Source organism: Theropithecus gelada, chromosome 7a (assembly GCF_003255815.1).
Source record: "Theropithecus gelada isolate Dixy chromosome 7a, Tgel_1.0, whole genome shotgun sequence".
NCBI lineage: Eukaryota > Metazoa > Chordata > Mammalia > Primates > Cercopithecidae > Theropithecus > Theropithecus gelada.
The window spans coordinates 18563540-18583368 of NC_037674.1; the positions used below are offsets into that span (position 1 = coordinate 18563540).

Consider the following 19829-nt stretch of genomic DNA (forward strand, 5'->3'; position numbering starts at 1 on the left):
TTTTTTTTTTGAGACGGAGTCTTGCTCTGTCACCCAGGCTGGAGTGCTGTGGCCGGATCTCAGCTCACTGCAAGCTCCGCCTCCCGGGTTCCCGCCATTCTCCTGCCTCAGCCTCCGGAGTAGCTGGGACTACAGGCGCCCGCCACCTCGCCCGGCTAGTTTTTTTTTTGTATTTTTTAGTAGAGACGGGGTTTCACCGTGTTCACCAGGATGGTCTCGATCTCCTGACCTCGTGATCCGCCCGTCTCGGCCTCCCAAAGTGCTGGGATTACAGGCTTGAGCCACCGCGCCCGGCCTATTGCCTGTCTTTACAGTCACTACAGTCTGGAGTGCCTCAGAACCCCGGTGTATTATTTTCTTAATAAGGTATACATACAACTTCTGTAGCTTTATGAAGAAAAAAAAAACATAGCTTACATTCCTTGAAACATTTCTGACTGCTTAGTTGAATCCTTAGTAAAAATGTAAAATCACATACTTTTAACATTTCTTACAAAGGTATGGAGGTAAAATCTTTACATAATAACATAATAAATCCTGTATATTTAAAGTATACAATTTGATGAATATTGACATATGTATACATCCTTGAAGTCATCGCCTACAAGCAATATGATACATTCCCCTCAAAAGTTTTCTTGTATCCTTTGTAATCTGTTTTCCTTACATCCTCAATCTCAGGCAAGGACTGATCTGTTTTCTGTTTTCTTATATGTGTAACTTTAAACAACCTACTGAGTATTAAATAGGGAACCTGGTCCTCTCATTCGTTCGTGGGAAAGTTCTGTCCTTTTAAATACAGTAAACTATAGATGAGTCAGATTTGAAACTCAAAGTCTGTGGGAGAAGACACGTGTTTATTATCTAATATTTTACCTACTCATTGTATTTATTGACTATCTATAGGTTCCCTGCAGTCTAGTAGCAACTAGACCTTTAAATCAATTTTCAATGTGGGTCCTGGGCTAGTGGCATCAATATCATCTGGGAACTTGTTAGAAATGGAAATTCTTAGGTCCCATCCAAAACCTACTGAATCAGAAACTTTGGAGATAGGACCCAGCAATCTAGTTTAACAATCTCTCCAAGTGATTCTGATGTCCACTGAAGTTTGAGTACCTGTAGTTTAAGATTATTGTGCCTACTTTGCCAATTTAAAGAGTAGACCCTAGAAAGCTCTAATCTGAAACGTTAGAGAAATCTAGATTCCTGCTTTAAAACAATAACATAATATAAGCACATTTTGAGCAATCAAAGCTTAAAAAACACAAATGTAAGTTCTTATTGTTATTTTAAAAGTTTTTTATAATGGGAAAATTTTAAATATACAAAAGAGATAATATTATAATGAACTCCCATATAGCCATCAGCCAATCTCAACAATTATCAACACATGATCAGTCTTGTTCCTTCTTTATCCCTATCTTCCCTCCCTGTACAATGATGTCATTTCATATATAAAATAATGTCATTTCATATGTAAATATGTCAATATGTATCAGTAAAAGATAAGGACTATTTTGGCCGGGCACAGTGGCTCACGTCTGTAATCCCAGTGCTTTGGAAGCCAAGGCGGGCAGATCACGAGGTCAGGAGATCGAGACCAACCTGGCTAACACGGTGAAACCCCGTCTTTACTAAAAAATACAAAAAAGTAGCCGGGCCTGGGCGACAAAGCAAGACTCTGTCTCAAAAAAAATCAAAAGATAAGGACTATTTTTAAAAAACTTAACCATGATACCATATCATACTTGGAAGACTAACAGTAATTCTGTAATACCAAACTACCCAGCTAATGTTCGGTTATCCCAATATGTCACATGTATAGATAGAAATATACATAAATAGATATGTACATTTTCATTTGGTTGGTTCAAATCGGAATCCAATCAAGACTCATACATTCCATTTAACTGACTTGTCTCTTTTGTCTCTTTTACTGTATAGATTGCCTCCCTTACCTCCCCCTTCTTTTTTTTCTCCTTAAAATTTATTTGTTTTGGAAACTGAATCTTTGGTCCTGTGGAGTTCCCTGTTTTCTGGATTTTTGCTGTTTACATCCCTGTGGTATCATTTAACATGTTCCTCTGTCCCCTTCCCCCTTAGTTTCTATAATTGGTAGTTAGATTTAGAGGTTTCATCAGATTTACATCTATTTTTTGGCAAAAGTACTTTATCTGTTTTTTTATGCTTTTAACAGGATACCCATAATATTTGGTTGTCTCTTTTTCTGTAATGTTAAGATGGATCAGTGTATTCAGCTTTTGGTAGCCTTATCCACTGGTGTGCTGGTAAATATTTAGCAACCAGCTTGGGGCAAGTTACAGGGGTCAAGGAGAGGGGATCCTGATATGTAGCATTTCCCTGATTTGTACCAATTCTCATAATATAAATATTTCTACCATGGCTGGTTTTAAACTACCAATGCCATACTAAGTGGCCTGCAAAATTGCTAAAAACTTAACAGTTGGCTCTTGTGAGCAGTCAAGCCAGCTCCAGCACACTGCTGGCTCATCTCTCCATTAGCTTTTCACCTAAGGATTTTTAGTAGGCATTGATGATACTTACCTAAATCCATTTTTTTCATTAGAGTTCCAAAATGGTGATATTCAACTTAACTTTTCTTATTGTAGGAATATTAATTAGAACAGTCCTATGAAGAAAAAAATTATCTCATCTATTTGGTACCCAGATATAGAGTTCACACAGGAAATGCAAGATAAATTCTTCTTTCCCCATTGCCCCTTTACTGAACCAGTTTTCAGAATAATGAGTTGGTTCTTTAGTATCTGCCAAAGGTGACTGAGTCTTTTACATTTAGTATTATTATAAATTCAAAGTTTAAAAAATATATTGATGTATGAAAACATACTTGATATATTTCAGTCCATTGCATTTATTCTTTTCCATGCTCAAATTGTTCCACCTTTGGCTAGTGGGAGCCTCTTCATGTTGACTACTAAGCCCTTTGACACAATCCCAGTAGTCTTTGTTCATTTTCTTACTTTCTGATTTGATAAGATATTCCAAGCTTTTCTTATGCACTTTTTTCTTTAAATTTTTTTTTTAAAGTTTTACTTTCTGTGAGTACATAGTAGATGTGTTTATCTATGGGTTACATGAGGTGTTTTGATACAGGCATGCAATGCATAATAATCACATCATTGAAAATGGAGTAGTCATCCTCTCAAGCATTCGTCCTTGTTTTACAAACAGTCCAATAACACTCTTTTAGTTATTTATTTATTTATTTTTTTGAGACGGAGTCTCGCTCTGTCGCCCAGGCTGGAGTGCAGTGGCACGATCTTGGCTCACTGCAAGGTCCGCCTCCTAGGTTTACACCATTCTCCTGCCTCAGCCTCCCAGGTAGCTGGGACTACAGGTGCCCACCACCTCGCCCGGCTAGTTTTTTGTATTTTTGTAGAGACGGGGTTTCACTGTGTTAGCCAGGATGGTCTCGATCTCCTGAGCTCGTGATCCGCCCGTCTCGGCCTCCCAAAGTGCTGGGATTACAGGCTTGAGCCACTGCGCCTGGCCTCTTTTAGTTATTTTTAAAAGTACAATTAGGTTATTGACTCTAGTCACTCTGTTGTGCTATCAAATAGTAGGTCTTGTTCGTTCTTTCCATCTATGTTTTTTGTACCGATTAACCATCCCCACCTCCCTCCCACTGCCCCCTTCCTACCCTTCCCAGCCTCTGGTAACCATCCTTCTACTCTCTGTGTCCATGAGTTCAATTGTTTTGATATTTGGGTCCCACAAGTGAGAACATGTGATGTTTGTCTTTCTGTCCCTGGCTTATTTTGCTTACCATAGTGATCTCCAGTTCTATCCATGTTTTTGCAAATGACAGGATCTTATTCTTTTTTAATGGCTGAATAGTACCCTATTATGTATATATACCTCATTTTCTTTATCCATTCATCTGTTGATGGACACTTAGGTTGCTTCCAAATCTTATTTTGAACAGTGCTGCAGCAAACACGGGAGTGCAGGTATCTCTTCTTGTGCACTTCCTGTTCAAGAACCGAAATCAGCTGTTTCCCTAAAGAGCACTGGTTTCTTGTAGTGAGAAATGCTATTTTGAGACCATAATCTGGGCACCAGCCTAGCTAGCTCATTACTGTTAGCTTTGTTGTTATTTCTAGGCCTTTTTAGGGAACAGAGGGAAATACAGATTTTTTTTTTTAAAGGGAAAATAGGTTGTGAGTGCATGCTAATATTTCCTATTTAAATGTAGAATTATAGGTTTTGAACATTTTTTCTTTTTTTCTTTTTTTGACAGAGTCTCACTCTGTCACCCAGGCTGGAATGCAGTGGTGCAATCTTGGCTCACTGCAAGCTGTGCTTCCTGGGTTCAAGCAATTCTCCTGCCTCAGCCCCCTGAGTAGCTAGGATTACAGGTGCATACCACCACGCCTGGCTAATTTTTTGCATTTTTAGTAGAGATGGGGTTTCACTATGTTGGCCAGGCTGGTCTCGAATTTCTGGCCTCATGTGATCCGCCTGCCTCTGCCTCCCAAAGTGCTGGGATTACAGGCATGAGCCACCTCACCTGGCCTAAGAAATATTATTAAAAGTACTTATAAGGCCAGCACTTTGGGAGGCCAATGAAGGAAGATTGCTTGAGGCCAGGAGTTCAAGACCAGCTTCGGCAACATAGCAAGACCCCATCTCTAAAGTAAATTTAAATATTAGCCAAGCATAGTGGTGTGTGCCTATAGTCTCGCAGCTGAATCAGAAAGATCACTTGACCACAGGAGATGAAAGCTGCAGTGAGCTATGATTGCACCACTGCACGCCAGCCTGGACAACAGACAGAAACCTTGAAAAACAACAACAACAACAACAAAGTGTAGTTATTAGAAACCTATTCTTATTATAATTTAGAACATTATAAATATTTCCATATACATGATAGTTACTTTTCTTCTGTGGTTATTACTAGGATTCTGCTGGAAGAAGTAAGAGTGTTCACCACATATTTTCTGCTCAAGAGAATAATCATCTTAGTTTTGATCCCCTGGCATCATTTATTCTTCGTACTGATCACTACATCATGGTAAGTGAATTCAATTAAACATTGCATATGTTACTGGATTTGGTAAATGCAGAGTCCTAAATAACATTCAGTAGTCCTCCCTTATCCGTGGTTTCACTTTCCATGGTTTCAGTTACCCAAGGTCATCCATGGTCTGAAAGTATTATATATAATAAGATATTTTGAGAGACAGAGACCATAGTCCTGTAACCTTTATTATAGTATATTGTTATAATTGTTCTATTTTATTATTATTGTTGTTGATCTACTGTGCCTAATTTATAAATTAAACTTTATCATAGGTATGTATTTATAGGAAAAAACATAATATGTATAGGGTTTGATACTATCTGTGTTTTCAGGCATCCACTGGAGGGGGGACTTAGAATGTATCCCCTGTGGATAAAGAGGGACTACTATGATCATATGACAAGAAAGTTGAATCTTATAAAATTAAAGTTTAGTTATTTGTCTAGAAGAATAAAATGCTTTTTAAGTTGATTTGATTTGAATTTAAAGAAGCAGAGGCATGGATGAGTCATTTGGGATGCTATAAAACCAGGATAACTAAGGGAATTATAACCAAGGATATCTAAGGGAATTATAACTAAGGATGCTATCAAATCAGGATGCTATAAAATCAGGATAACTAAGGGAATTATAGGGACTATGCTAACTTGGGTTAAGGCTTTTTAAAGAATATTTCTTCCCACATCAATAATATGTGCTCAATGTAGAAAACATGGAAAATTTAGAAATAAAGTGAAATCAACCACACATCTTTCTTTTATCATAATATCCATTATAACCGTTGTATTTGTCATTATGATACTCTATTTTTCACTCTTATACACACGTGTATATATATACATATACACATGTATATATGTATACACACATATATATGTATATTTTTTTTTGGAGACAGATTTTTGCCTTATTTCCCAGGCTGGAGTGCAAAGACTGACTTTTTTTTTGATGGGGTCCTCCCAAGTAGCTGAGACTATAGGCACATGCCAGTACAACCAGCTAATTTTTACATTTTTTTTGTAGAGACGGGGTCTTACTTTGTTGCCTAGGCTGGTCTTGAACTCCCGACTTCAAGCAATCCCCCTGCCTCTGCCTCCCAAAATGTTGGAATTACAGGCGTGAATCACTGTGCCCAGCCTTCTCATTGCTCATTAACATCCCTTTCTTTCAGATTGAAGAACTTCCTTTAGCATTTCTTACAGGGCAGGTCTGGTGTTGATGAAATCCCTCAGCTTTTGTTTGTTTGGGAATGTCTTTATTTCTTCTTCATGTTTGAAGGATATTTTTGCTGGACATAATATTCTAAGATAAAATTATTTTCCTTCTGAATGTGTCAGGCCACTTTCTCCTAGGCTTAAGGTTTCCACTGAGAAGTCTGCTGCCAGACATGTTGGAGCTCCTTTGTATGGTATTTGTTTCTTTTCTCTTGTTGCTTTTAAGATCCTTTCCTTATCATTGACCTTTGGGAATTTGGTTAGTAAATGCTATGAGGTAGTCTTATTTGGGTTAAAACTTCTTGGTGTTCTGTGACCTTCTTGTACCTGAATATGGATATATTTCTTTAGGTTAAAAAAGTTCTCTATTATTATTTTTTTGAATAAACTTCCTACTCTGATCTCTCTCTGTACCTCCTCTTTAAGGCAAATAACTCGTAGATTTGTCCTGTTGAGGCTGTTTTCTAGATCTTGTAGGTGTGCTTCATTCTTTTTTTTTTTTCCTTTTTTTCTCCTCTGACTGTGTATTTTCATATAGATGGTCTTTAAGCTCACTAATTCTTTCTTCTACTTGATCAGTTCTGCCCTTGAGAAACTCTGATGCATTTGTCAGTTTGCCAATTTAATATTTCAGCTTCAGAATTTCTGCTTGATTTTTAAAAATTATTGTAATGTCTTCATTAAATTTCTGTGATAAGAGGCCGGGTGTGGTGGCTCACCCCTGTAATCCCAGCACTTTGGGAGGCTGAGGTGGGCAGATCACGAGGTCAGGAGATCAAGACCATCCTGGCTAGCACGGTGAAACCCCGTCTCTACTAAAAATACAAAAAGTAACCAGGTGCGGAGGCAGGCGCCTGTAGTCCCAGCTACTCGGGAGGCTGAGGCAGGAGAATGGCATGAACCCAGGAGGCGGAGCTTGTAGTGAGCCAAGATTGTGCCACTGCACTCCAGCCTGGGTGACAGAGCAAGACTCCATCTCAAAAAAATAAATAAATAAAATAAAAATAAATAAATAAATTTCTGTGATAGGAATCTGAATTCCATTTCTGTGTTTTCATGTAGTTCATTGAGCTTCCTCAAAACAGCTATTCTGAATTCTGTTTGAAAGTTCACGTATCTCTGTCACTCCAGGAATGATCACTGGTGCCTTATTTAGTTCATTTGGTGAGGTCATGTTTTCCTGGATGTTCTTGAGGCTTGTGGATGTTTGTCAATGTCTGGGCCTTGAAGAGTTAGGTATTTATTCTAATTTTTGTAGTCTGGGCTTGTTTGTACTCATCCTTCTTGAGGAGGCTTTCCAGGTATTCAAAGACAATTGAGGGTTGTGATCTAAGCCTTTGGTCACTGCAGCCGTATCTGTACGAGGGGGCGCCCCAAGCCCAGTAATGCTGCAACTCTTGCAGCCTTACATGCGCTTGGTGGGCTTGGGTAAGAACTGGGAGAATTCTCTTGATTACCAGGCAGTCTTTTGTGTTCTTTCCTCACTTTTTGCCAAGCAGAAGGAGCCTCTCTCCCTCTTTGCTGGCCTGCCTGGATATGTGGGAGAGGTGACCACGGTTTGTACCATTCTGGGTCACACCTGAATTCACCATAGTACTGGGTCTTGTCCAAGGTCTGTGGTGACTACTGCTTGGCTACTGCTGATGTTTATTCAAGGCCCAGGGGCTCTTTAGTCAGCAGATGGTGAATCTTGCCAGGACGTGGTCTTTCTCTTCAACACAGCAGGTTCTCTTCTGGCCCAGGCTGAGTCTAGAAATGCCATCCAGGAGTGAGGGCCGGGACTCAGGGGCTTCAGGAATCTGCTCAGTGCTTTATCTTACTGTGGCTGAGCTGGTATCCAGGTGGCAAAACAAAGTCCTCTTTACTTTTCTCTCTTCTTTCCACAAGAGGAAGGAGTCTCTCCTGGAGCTGTACTGCCTGGAGAGTTGGGGGATGGGTGACACAAGTACTCCCCTGGCCACCACAACTGGTGTCTCACAGGGTCACGTGCACTCCATTTCCACTGGCTCTGAGTCCAGCGTAGTACCCAGATTTGCCCAAGCACTGAAGTCCTTGTGACTTGACTGCCTTTCAAGTTTATTCAGGACCCCAGGGCATTTGTTCAGTCATCTGGTGCTGGAGCTAGCTGGAACTCAGGTTCCTACCACTGAGGCAGAGGATTCCCCTCTGGCAAGGGCCAGCTTAAATGCTCCCTCTGTGGGTGCTGGCAGAATTCTGCCCTGTGTTGTGTTCCCCTGTGACAGCACTGAGTTCCAACACAAAGTCCCACAGTCATTTTGCGCTCTCCCACAAGTGCCCAGATGATCTCTGCCACAGAATGGGGGAAGGGTGGTGTAGGCAATGAAGTACTGTGTTGTCTACCCTTTTTAGTGCCTCTTTCCTTGATATGATGTTAAAACCAGGTACTGTGATCACTCATCTGATTTTTGGTTCTTATGAAAGTGCTTTCTTGTGGGGACAGTTGTTCAGTTTGCTGTTCTGACGGGGAAGGGGTGGATGATTGCTGGAGGGTTCTATTTGGCCATCTTGCTATACCTCCTCCAAAAGGGGCTTGTTATGAATAACAATAGGTATTCCTTTTACTTTATCACTCTAGAGCTGTTTCAGGAACCAGAGACAAAATCCAAATGTTATAATAATATGCTGCTATCACTGCTATCACTTAGAAAATTACAAAGATTTTAGGAGCTCTGACCAGTGGGGACAAAGACCAAAATATGTATTTCTTCTATCACAGTATCACAGATGCCATTTCCATTTTTGTTAATAAGGCCACTTTAAAAATCTTAACTGAAAGTGTACCCATGTATCTATTTCACATTAACATCTATTTTCCTGCAGGCCCGGATCCTTTTTGTGCTAATTGTGCTGAGCCAGCTCACCATTCTCATTATATTTAGATATCGAGGATACCCAGAGCTTAAAGGTTAGTTATGGTTCCTTTTATTCCTATAAGCCTTGTTCATGGAAAAACCAAACTCCGTAAAATATTTTAAAGAGGTTTATTCTGAGCCAATATGAATGACTATGGCCAGGGAAAACACAAACTCAAGAAGCCTTGAGTAAATGGTCCTGAGGCAGTTGGATTACAGTCGGGATTTATACATTTTATGGAGGCAGGAGTTATAGGAAAAGACATAGATCAATACACGGAAGGTATGCATTGCTTCGGCCCCAAAAGTTGGGATATCTTGAAGTCAGGGCTCACAGGTTATACGGGGATTCAGAGATTCTTTAATTTGCAGTTGGTTACAGGACTGAGGCTCAGTCTAAAACTTGTCAGCAGAAAGGAATGTTTACGTTAAGATAAGGATGTTATGTCAGCCACAATATACTGGGTGAAAAATGACCTATTTAGCAAGATTGATGTCCTGCAGGCATTAGATCTTGTTTATAATTTGGTCTCTTATTGTGACAGAGTCTGTTTTGTCAGTCTTATGATCTCTATTTTAACATGAATGGTGGTCTGTTGTTGTGCCCAAACTCTAAAAGGGAGGGAGTATGACAAGGTATGTCCAACCTCCCTTTCTATCGTGGCTGAGAACTCAATTTTTAAGGTTTCTTTGGGGTCCCCTTGGCCAAGAGACATCCCAAAATTAGTTCAGGGTCAAAAAAGACTTAATTTATAAATTGATCGTTGGTAGGCATGCCAAAGATGTCAAAACGTTTAAAACACTTGGTCAGAATAGGAATAGATGTCATCGTGAAGTAATAGTCACTCACTTAAACAAAGTGACAATTAAAAGACTTCAAAAACAATACAGAAAGTTCTGTGGCTGTAAACAAACAAATAAAAACCTTTCAAAGCTCAGTTTTCCTAAGAAATATTAAAAAAAAAAAAAAGGATAATATGAAACATAGGAAATTATCTTGATAAAATGTAAAATCTTTGTTTCTTAGTTCAGTTCCCAAAAAAGTAAAGAAAAAAAACCTTCCTGACGTGTGATTGCTGCTCCTTATGGGAAGCCTATTTAGATAACCTGGAAGTGAAACCTGATGGAAAGATACTTAAATATAGTCAGACATAGGAAGAGCATGAGTCCAAGGTTATATGTACACACTATATTATAGAGGGACATAAACAAGAAAACTAGTACCTTGAGCAGGGGAATACAGGGCTTTTAGAAAAAGCATGGGAAATTTCCTGGTTATGTGGACAATTCAGAAACATCAAGAAAAGCCAAGAGTACAGAATCAAGTTATATTGGAGGAAAACATTGGTCTATAAACTTTAAAGCTGCCATTCAGAAGATGCTTGAAAATTAAATTTTAAAGAAACAGATTTTAGAATTAAGTCAAAACCTCTTGTGGCTGGGCGTGGCGGGTCACACCTGTAATCTCAGCACTGTGGGAGGCCGAGGTGGGCAGATCACAGGAGATCAGGAGTTTGAGACCAGCGTGGTTGACATGGTGAAACCTCGTCTCTACTAAAAATACAAAAATTAGCCAGGCATGATGGCACGCACCTGTAGTTCTAGCTACTCCGGAGGCTGGGGCATGAGAATTGCTTGAACTTGGGAGGCAGAGGTTGCAGTGAGCCGAGATCACGTCGCTGCACTCCAGCTTGGGCAACAGAGTGAGACTCTGTCCTTTAAAAAAAAAAAAAAAAGTTCCCTTCAAATTCCAACCATCCTGATGATATAAAACTTCCATTACAGGACCCATCCTTCATAAACCTTCCACAGCTTGCTTAGACCTTCCATTATTCTCCTAAACTCCTAGTCTTTGTCCTATATTTCCCCCCTTTTATATTAGAATAACTAGTTATTTTACCTTAAGACAAAAAATTACTTAAAAATTTTTTATTCCTTTATATTGAGACCACACAAAATTCTTTCTCATATAAAAATTATTGGTTTCATATTAATAAAATCTTTTTTTTTTTTTTTTTTCTTTTTTGAGATGGAGTCTGGCTCTGTCGCCCAGGCTGGGGTACAGTGGCGCAATCTCGGCTCACTGCAAGCTCTGCCTCCTGGGTTCACGCCATTCTCCTGCCTCAGCCTCCCAAGTAGCTGGGACTACAGGCGCCTGCCACCGCACCTGGCTAATTTTTTGTATTTTTAGTAGAGACTGGGTTTCACCATGTTAGCCAGCTTGGTCTTGATCTCCTGACCTCGTGATCCACCCGCATCGGCCTCCCAAAGTGCTGGGATTACAGGCATGAGCCACCATGCCCAGCCTTAATAACAACTTTGAATTTTTAGTAACCTTAAGCTTTAGGTTACTCAGGAAGTAAGTAGTTTTGAACTGTTATATATTAACATCTCATGAATATATAGTTTATAATCTCTAAAACAATTTTTTTATGGAACAATTTTTGAATGTGGAATTTACTATTTACTAATAGACCCAAGTACATTTTATCTTTCTATACAATTTAAGAAACCAAGAACAAACTTATACTAATGTTTAGCAATTTATGTTCAGCATTTTATCTTACTTAGAAATGACTCAGACATTTCATGAGTATTTATTAATTAATTTAATATAATGTAACTTTAGGATTTAAAATCACATGAAAAGTTAATTTATAAATTTATCACATTTACATTCATCTAATTTATTTATTTATTTTTATTTATTTATTTTTTTTTTTTGAGACGGAGTCTCGCTCTGTCACCCAGGCTGGAGTGCAGTGGCCGGATCTCAGCTCACTGCAAGCTCCGCCTCCCGGGTTCACGCCATTCTCCTTTCTCGGCCTCCCGAGTAGCTGGGACTACAGGCGCCCGCCACCTTGCCCGGCTAGTTTTTTGTATTTTTTTTTAGTAGAGGCGGGGTTTCACCGTGTTAGCCAGGATGGTCTCGATCTCCTGACCTCGTGATCCGCCCGTCTCGGCCTCCCAAAGTGCTGGGATTACAGGCTTGAGCCACCACGCCTGGCCTACATTCATCTAATTTATTTTTTAACTACACATAGATTACTTATGAAAACTAAGATATTAGATAGAGTTAGTCATTATGTCAAGGTATCTTTCTGTTAATCATTTTTACAGCATGTGAATTTCGGGTGTTCACCTAAGTAAAAATCTTAAAGCTAACTATATAAATATTTTGCTAAAAACTGAAAACAGCTATTTTCATTAAATCAACTATATTAGTTTTACTTATCAAAGACTTACACAAAGATCATTCTGATTTTAGGCTGAATACATAGTTTTGTAACCTTTTGGTCAAATCTTGGCAGCTTAAAACATCTAGCACAGACAAATGCAAAACTATCTGATCAGTAAACCCAGGCAAAAATGTATGCTGATAATTCTGAAGACATTTCTATTTTTATCAACAAATTTAAAGTCAGGTTATTTATGAAAGATTTACTTAAGTCACATGAACTTGCAGGTATTTGAGTTAATCACTATATTTTGATAGAAAAATATATACATATAACATACTGATATTTAAAAAATTAAAAACATATAGACTATCAAAAATAAAGACCTTACAGGAAGACCTTACTACAGTTTTTAACCTTAAAAATCAAGTCATTTTTTAGTAATCATCATCCTAATGGGAACATATTATTAAAACCCATTAATTCAGGTAAGGTACAGTGGCTCATGCCTGTAATCCCAGTACTTTGGGAGGCCGAGGCGGGTGGATCACTTGAGGTCAGGAGTTCAAGAGCACCCTGGCCAACATGGTGAAACCTTGACTCTACTAAAATTACAAAAAATAGCCAGGCATAGAAGGCAGAGCTTGCAGTGAGCCAAGGTCGCACCACTGCACTTCAGCCTGGGTGACAGAACAAGACTCCATCAAAAAAAAAGAAAAAAGAAAAATAGCCGGGTGTGGTGGCACATGCCTGTAATCCCAGTTACTCAGGAGGCTGAGGCAGGAGAATCACTTGAACTGGGGAGGCAGAGGTTGCAGTGAGCCAAGATTGCGCCACTGCACTCCAGCCTGGGCAGAAGAGTGAGACTCTGTCTCAAAAAACAAAACAAAACAAAACAAAAAACAAAACAACCCATTAATTCTTTCTTCAAATGTTTCTTTTCCTTTTGAAAGGTCACCAGTGCCATGTCAGTATCACCTCTCTGGATTCCTGAATAGACTCCTAATTCCTGCTCCTATATCCAGTCTGTCTATCTAATTCATCCTGTTAATTATTAGCCAATTATCCTTCTCATGGCATCTCATCCACAGATCACTTCTGTATGCAAAAGCCTTTAGTGACTTTCCAGAACACACTGAATAAAGGTCAGACATCTCTGCAAGACATTAAAAATCTTCCACAATCTATTCTTATTTAACTAGCCATGTCTTCAACCAGTTACCTGTATTTTAGCCTAGACACTTTTTCACTGTTCCCTATACATACTGTGCTCATTTCTGCTTCTGTACTTTTGCTCATAGTATTATCCCTACTTTATATTTTTCTAAACTTATCTAAATCTTAGCCTCCTGTAAGGCTTACCTTAAGACCTCTTTTGTCATACCGTTTTCTCCAGCCATTCCAGGCCATAATGAGCTTTTGCTTATCTGAATCCCTATAGTCCTTTCTCACAATTAATTCTATACTTAATTAGATAGCCACTTTGCTTTATATAACCACTTCAAATGTATATACATTTTCTTCTTAACCAGATTAAGTTCCCCAATGCAGGAACTCTTTTTTTTTTTTTTTGACAGTCTCACTGTGAACCCCAAGCTGGAGTGCAGTGGTATGATCTCAGCTCACTGCAATCTCTGCCACCTGGCTTCTCAATCAATTCTCTTGCCTCAGCCTCCCAAGTAGCTGGTACTACAGATATGCACCACCACACCCAGCTAATTTTTGTATTTTTTTTTTCTTTTTTTTTTAAGTAGAGACGGGGTTTCACCATGTTGGCTAGGCTGGTCTCAAACTCCTGACCTCAGGTGGATCTGCCCACCTCAGACTCCCAAAGTGCTGGGATTACAGGTGTGAGCCACTGTGCCCGTCTTCAGTGTAGGCACTCTTGCTTCCTAATTATCTTCTGTTTCCCACAGCCCCCAGCACTGAATTTGTACATAACAGACAATAAATACTTGTTGAATCAAATTTTCCTGATTCCTTCTTAATTTGGATGAAATCCCTGAGATCAAGGACTGATGATAGAGAAGCGGAGTATTGTAGTAGTGATTAAACGGTAACATGATTAACTGAATATGTACAGTGCACATCCTAAGGAATGTTGTTCTGCTTATATTTATTTTTAAAATTCTATGAAAAAGTTCAAGAAGCATTATTATACATGTGTATTTTCCTGAACATAATGTAAATAAATAAATATTTGAGGTCCCCAGCCTCTTATATGGGGCTCTCAATATCTTTATATAGTTATTTAAATTTGAAACATATTTTAACCTATATTGTTTCACTTAATCCTTAAAACATTCCTGTGAGGTAGGTGCTATTGACCCCATTTTAAAGATTAGAAAACAAAGGTTTGGGGAGGTTATGTAAATTGTCCAAGGTTTCATAGCTAATAAGAGATAGAGGAGAGACTCCAAACCCAAGGCTTCTGACCCCAGGTCAGTTCTTTCCTCTAAATAAGACTTTTCAACTTTGGTTGTACCTTAGAATCCACTGGGGGAACTTCTGAAATTTCAGTACCTACAACAGCATTCTATACCAATTACATCAGAGTCTCTAGGGTGGGACCTAAGCATCAGTACCTTTTAAAGCTCCCCGGATGATTCCAATGTACAGTCAAGACTGAGAAGCACGGCTCTGTCGAAAGCAGTATTTCTCAATCCTGACTGCTTAGAATCACTGAGTTGCTGCCTAAGGTCTCCCTCTACCCCAGGAAAATTAAATCAGAATCTCTGGAGGGTGAGATATAAGCATGAGTATTTTCTAAAAGTTCCCCTAGGTTATTCTAATGTGCAGCCAAAATGGAGAATAATTACTTAAAATTTAAAGAATAGCTGCCTCTAAGGCTAAAGGATTTCTTAAAATAATAAATAATTTTTATTCTATCTGAATATGTAGGGTAACACTTTGAGAAGTACAGGCTAGAACAAAAAAGAAGCTGAGAGAGTAACACACAAAGTAGGAAAGGTCATGCATTATTAGGCTTTGCATAAAATTGTTAGGCTGAGCAAGGTTATAAGTATAAAATGAATGTGCTGGTCTGTTAGCAAAGACATGACTTATTTAACTTACATTGGACTATCTTTCATTGGGACTAGTCCTTTAAATATTTTTTATCAGTAGTGTTGCTTAGTGTATACTGAGCTTCCTTTCATAGTCCTCAGCTGACTGGTTTATGATCAGCCACATGCATGGGTGACATGGCTGGCTAGGGCTGAGGATCCGTGGTACTGTAGACTGTGGCTGCAGAATGGAGCTTCTCTGAGTCAAACCCTTACACTTGGGCTTTTTGTCACTGTATTTTAAAAGCATGTTAATTTAGAAAGTTTAGGGAAAGCTTTCAATTGGAGTAGGAGGTTAGCTATGAGTTAAGAACTGTATAATGTACAGGAAAGGACTATATTTGGACAGATACTCATGTCTATGATTCGAATGAAGATATTTTGATATTTCTTTTAATTTACTTTTGAAATACTTTGATACACCTTTTTGAAGTTTGTATATTTGGACACTAAATTCCATAGAAAGCAGAGATTTGATTATCCTTTGAACAAACCACTATCTTTCAAACCTAGCTCTCAGGGAGGCAGAGGTGGGAGGATAGCTTGAGCCCAAGAGTTCAAGACCTGCCTGGGCAATATAGCAAGACCCCCGTTCTCCACAAAAAGGAAGAAAAAAAAAAAGACAAGATAAAATAGTATGCTGCTCTGGTAGGTGTGTCCATTGTTTTTGGTTATTATATCTATCTATATATGTATGTATATGTATATGTACATATATGAGTTTGATATATTGTGATTATATATAAATACAACAATTATATATCTTATGATATATATAAAATGTCTCACAAGTACAGCATTTCTTCGAACTCTGCCTTCTGCAATTCTAAGTGAACTGTCTCACCAGGATTCCTGCCAAATTCTGAATTTAAAGTGGTGTCATCTTTATAGTTACCATCTAACAAAGGATTTGCTGAATATATGGTAGATAGCCCATGAAAGTCTTCTAGAAAATGTCATAAAGAAACTGAACTTTGCATGTGTTCACTGAATTTTTCAACTTTATGTTTTTTAGAACCTTCAGGGTTTATAAATCTGACCTCATTTTCTCTTCATGTCTTGAGCAAAATAAACATCTTCTACTACTCTGTGTTGTTGTTGACACTATATACAGTGCTGGGTAAGTAAATTAGTACATATTGTGGGGAATTTTGCCAAAGAATATATTAACAATTTTGACAACAGAATTAGACTCTTGAGGGTATAACAAACGGCTCTCATGGATTCTTCATAAATCATTTTCTGGGACACGGTTTTGGAAAATAAAGCTCATGCCTAACATGTTTAAAGGACATTTAGTTAACACCAAGTTAACTTAAGGGTGCTGAGAAGGCTGCTACCGAATTAGTATTTGTGTAGAAACCTAATAGAAGCTGAAATAGCACCTCCTTAGAGAAACCTTTGTCTATCTTAAAGTTTTAGTCTGTATCTCATCACACGTTTTATTTCCATCATTACCTTTATCAGAATTTATGCTTATCTTCTGGGTTTATTATCTATTTCCTCATTAAAATATTCACTGGTAGGTGGGTACACTCATGCCTGTAGTTCCAGCTACTCGGGGGCTGAGGCGAGGGGACTGCTTGAGCCCAGGAGGTCAAATCCAGCCTGGGCTACACAGCAAGATGCCATCTCAAAAAAAAAAAAAAAAAAAGTATATATATCTATCCATTGGTATTTTGCCTATTTTGCTTAGTATGTAGTTCATTGAATATTTACTAATGTGTGGCTCTCAAAAATTCAGGTCAAAAAAGAGAAGCTGAGATGAGCAATAGTTCAGGCATATCTGCACTCTTCTGTTGTATTATTATACCCAGTACTATCATGTGGCATATGACAACATTTCAGTCAACAAGGGACCCCATATACAGTGGCAGTCCCATAAGACTATAGTGGATTTGGAGGTATATAGTAGACTACATCATGTAGGTTTGTGTATGACATGTAAGGACAAAATTGCCTAAGGACACATCTCTCAGAATGCATCCCCATGGTTAAGCAATGCATGACTATACTTACAAAGTCACTTAGCCACAGTTATTAAAAGCAGAAATCCCCATAAATCTCTTTTAGACTCTTGTGCTCATGTTTCTTAGTGACTAAAAGTCAATTAGGAGTACATTAGCCTGTTTGTTGCCTAGTCTTAGTCTTTTACACTTTTATCCTCCCTTTAAACTTTGCTCATTAGTAACTCCCACCAGAGAACAAATGAAAATATAACACTTTATGATTCTGTGTAAGCTATGGCAGATCACCTCTGGAGGTAAGTTCTCTTTTTACAAGATAGGTTGAAGCTGTTTTTGACGCTTGTCTTACACAATGAGGTAAAGCAAGTAATTTGGTTCCTGGGCTGTAAAACAAAACAAAACAAAATACATTAATAGGGAAGAATTGTTCCATTCAAAAAGTTGAAACCTGAAGAGAAAGCACCTTTTTAGACTAATGTGTCTTTAATGCAGTTTATATAAAGAATATCTGAGAAAATTGCCTCTGACTTTTTAAAGCTGAACCCTATTCTTGCCAGCAAATGATGGTATTTGCATTTTTTTTTTTTTTTTTTTGAGATATAGTCTCGCTTTGTTGCCCAGGCTAGAGTGCAGTGGTACAATCTTGGCTCACTGCAGCCTCTGCCTCCCAGGTTCAAGCCATTCTCCTACCTCAGCCTCCCGAGTAGCTGGCATTACAGGCGTGTTCCACCACACTTGGCTAATTTTTGTATTTTTAGTAGAGACAGGATTTCACCATGTTGGCCAGGCTGGTCTTGAACTCCTGACCTCAGGTGATCGACCCACCTTGGCCTCCCAAAGTGCTGGGATTACAGGCATGAGCCACCCTGCCTGGCCTAGTATTTGCATTTTGAGAAGGCTAGTCTAACTGTCCCTTATCACTCTTGACAAACACTTGATACTCTTACATAAACCAGCACACTTACAAGACAAAATGATAATATTAATAATAATAATAACACCTAGAAACTCACACACTGAGAAGGGGGCAGTAAATAATAATAGAGAGGAGAGAAAAGTCAGCATGGCATTCTAGATGAGAAAACTGAAGCAAGTTCAACTTTCTACATGGTAACCATGATTATATAGTTGATACACAAAGTAATGACTGTGGGCCTTCAAGAAGAGGTTAAAATACATTCATTATATTAATGAGTGCATCTTAGAAAGATTTCTTTCAAAAGGTAGTTGAAGTTTTTTTTGCTTTAAGGAGTAATTCTCAATCATCTGGAAATTTAACTTCTGTGGAATACCTCTTTACCTCTTAAAGGAAATGTTAATGCATTGTATTGAGGTTATTATTGCAACGGAATTTTAAAAAATGTGAGTGTGCCTTTTTTTTGTTTCTAGAATCTATAAGACACATATCTGTTCGAGGTATAGTGTCTACTAAGACAATTTCATAATCCAAAAAATATGGAGTAAAGGAGCAAATAGTTGGTTAGCAAGGATATCGAGTACAACATAGAGATTAACAACGAGGAAAGGCTATGAAATAAAATACTGATAGATGGCTAGTCTCATATATTTGCATTATTCCTATAAATGCATCTCATGATCTATGTCATCAGGGTTATAGTTATTTAATCTCCTCCTTTTTTGTCCATTGCCTCTTTTAGGTCCATGGTTTTTTGGTGAAATCATTGATGGCAAATTGGGTTGCTGCTTTTCCTTTGGGATATTTGTTAATGGACATTTCCTACAAGGCAGCATAACATTTATAATTGGAATTCTCCAGGTAAGAAGTCAGAAAGGCAATTTAAGAACATCTTGGCCTTGTCGGACTAATTGCATAACAGTTATGAATTAAATCCAAAATCCAAAATTAAGTACCATAGATCATCTTTCCTACTTTACTTGCAGGGGAGTCTTTAATAAAAACTTCATTTGCTTTTTTTTTTTTGAGACGGAGTCTTGCTCTGTGCCCCAGGCTGGAGTGCAGTGGCGCGATCTCGGCTCACTGCAAGCTCCGCCCCCCCCCCGGGTTCACGCCATTCTCCTGCCTCAGCCTCCCGAGTAGCTGGGACTACAGGCGCCCGCCACCTCGCCCGGCTAATTTTCTTGTATTTTTAGTAGAGACGGGGTTTCACCGTGTTAGCCAGGATGGTCTTGATCTCCTGACCTCGTGATCCGCCCGTCTCGGCCTCCCAAAGTGCTGGGATTACAGGCTTGAGCCACCGCGCCCGGCCTCATTTGCTTTTAAAGTGCTTCCTAAACTCCTTCTACCACTCTCATGTAAACATCTAAAATATATTTTTTATTCCCCGAGACAGCGTTGCGCCGACGCCCAGGCTGGAGCACAGTGGTGCAATCTCGGCTCACTGCAGCCTCCGCCTCTTGGGTTCCAATGCATTTCTTGCCTCAGCCTCCTGTATAGCTGGGATTACAGGCATGTGCCACCATGCCCAGCTAATTTTTGCG

At 38.8% G+C, this 19829-nt stretch overlaps 1 protein-coding gene across 28 annotated transcripts in view; it reads left to right on the top strand.

Moving 5' to 3' along the window:
- TMEM62 (transmembrane protein 62) overlaps positions 1–19829 on the top strand; it is a 47324-nt gene that overhangs the window by 24977 nt on the left and 2518 nt on the right. For 15 of the 28 annotated variants that reach the window (XM_025389729.1, XM_025389735.1, XM_025389737.1 and 12 more), the window contains 4 exons: positions 4949–5062; positions 9127–9211; positions 16418–16522; positions 19028–19146. In XM_025389729.1, the coding sequence (XP_025245514.1) occupies positions 4949–5062; positions 9127–9211; positions 16418–16522; positions 19028–19146 (423 nt within the window). The remainder of the gene's footprint in view (positions 1–4948; positions 5063–9126; positions 9212–16417; positions 16523–19027; positions 19147–19829) is intronic. The other 13 variants (XM_025389750.1, XM_025389739.1, XM_025389754.1 and 10 more) reach the window with 1 other exon arrangement.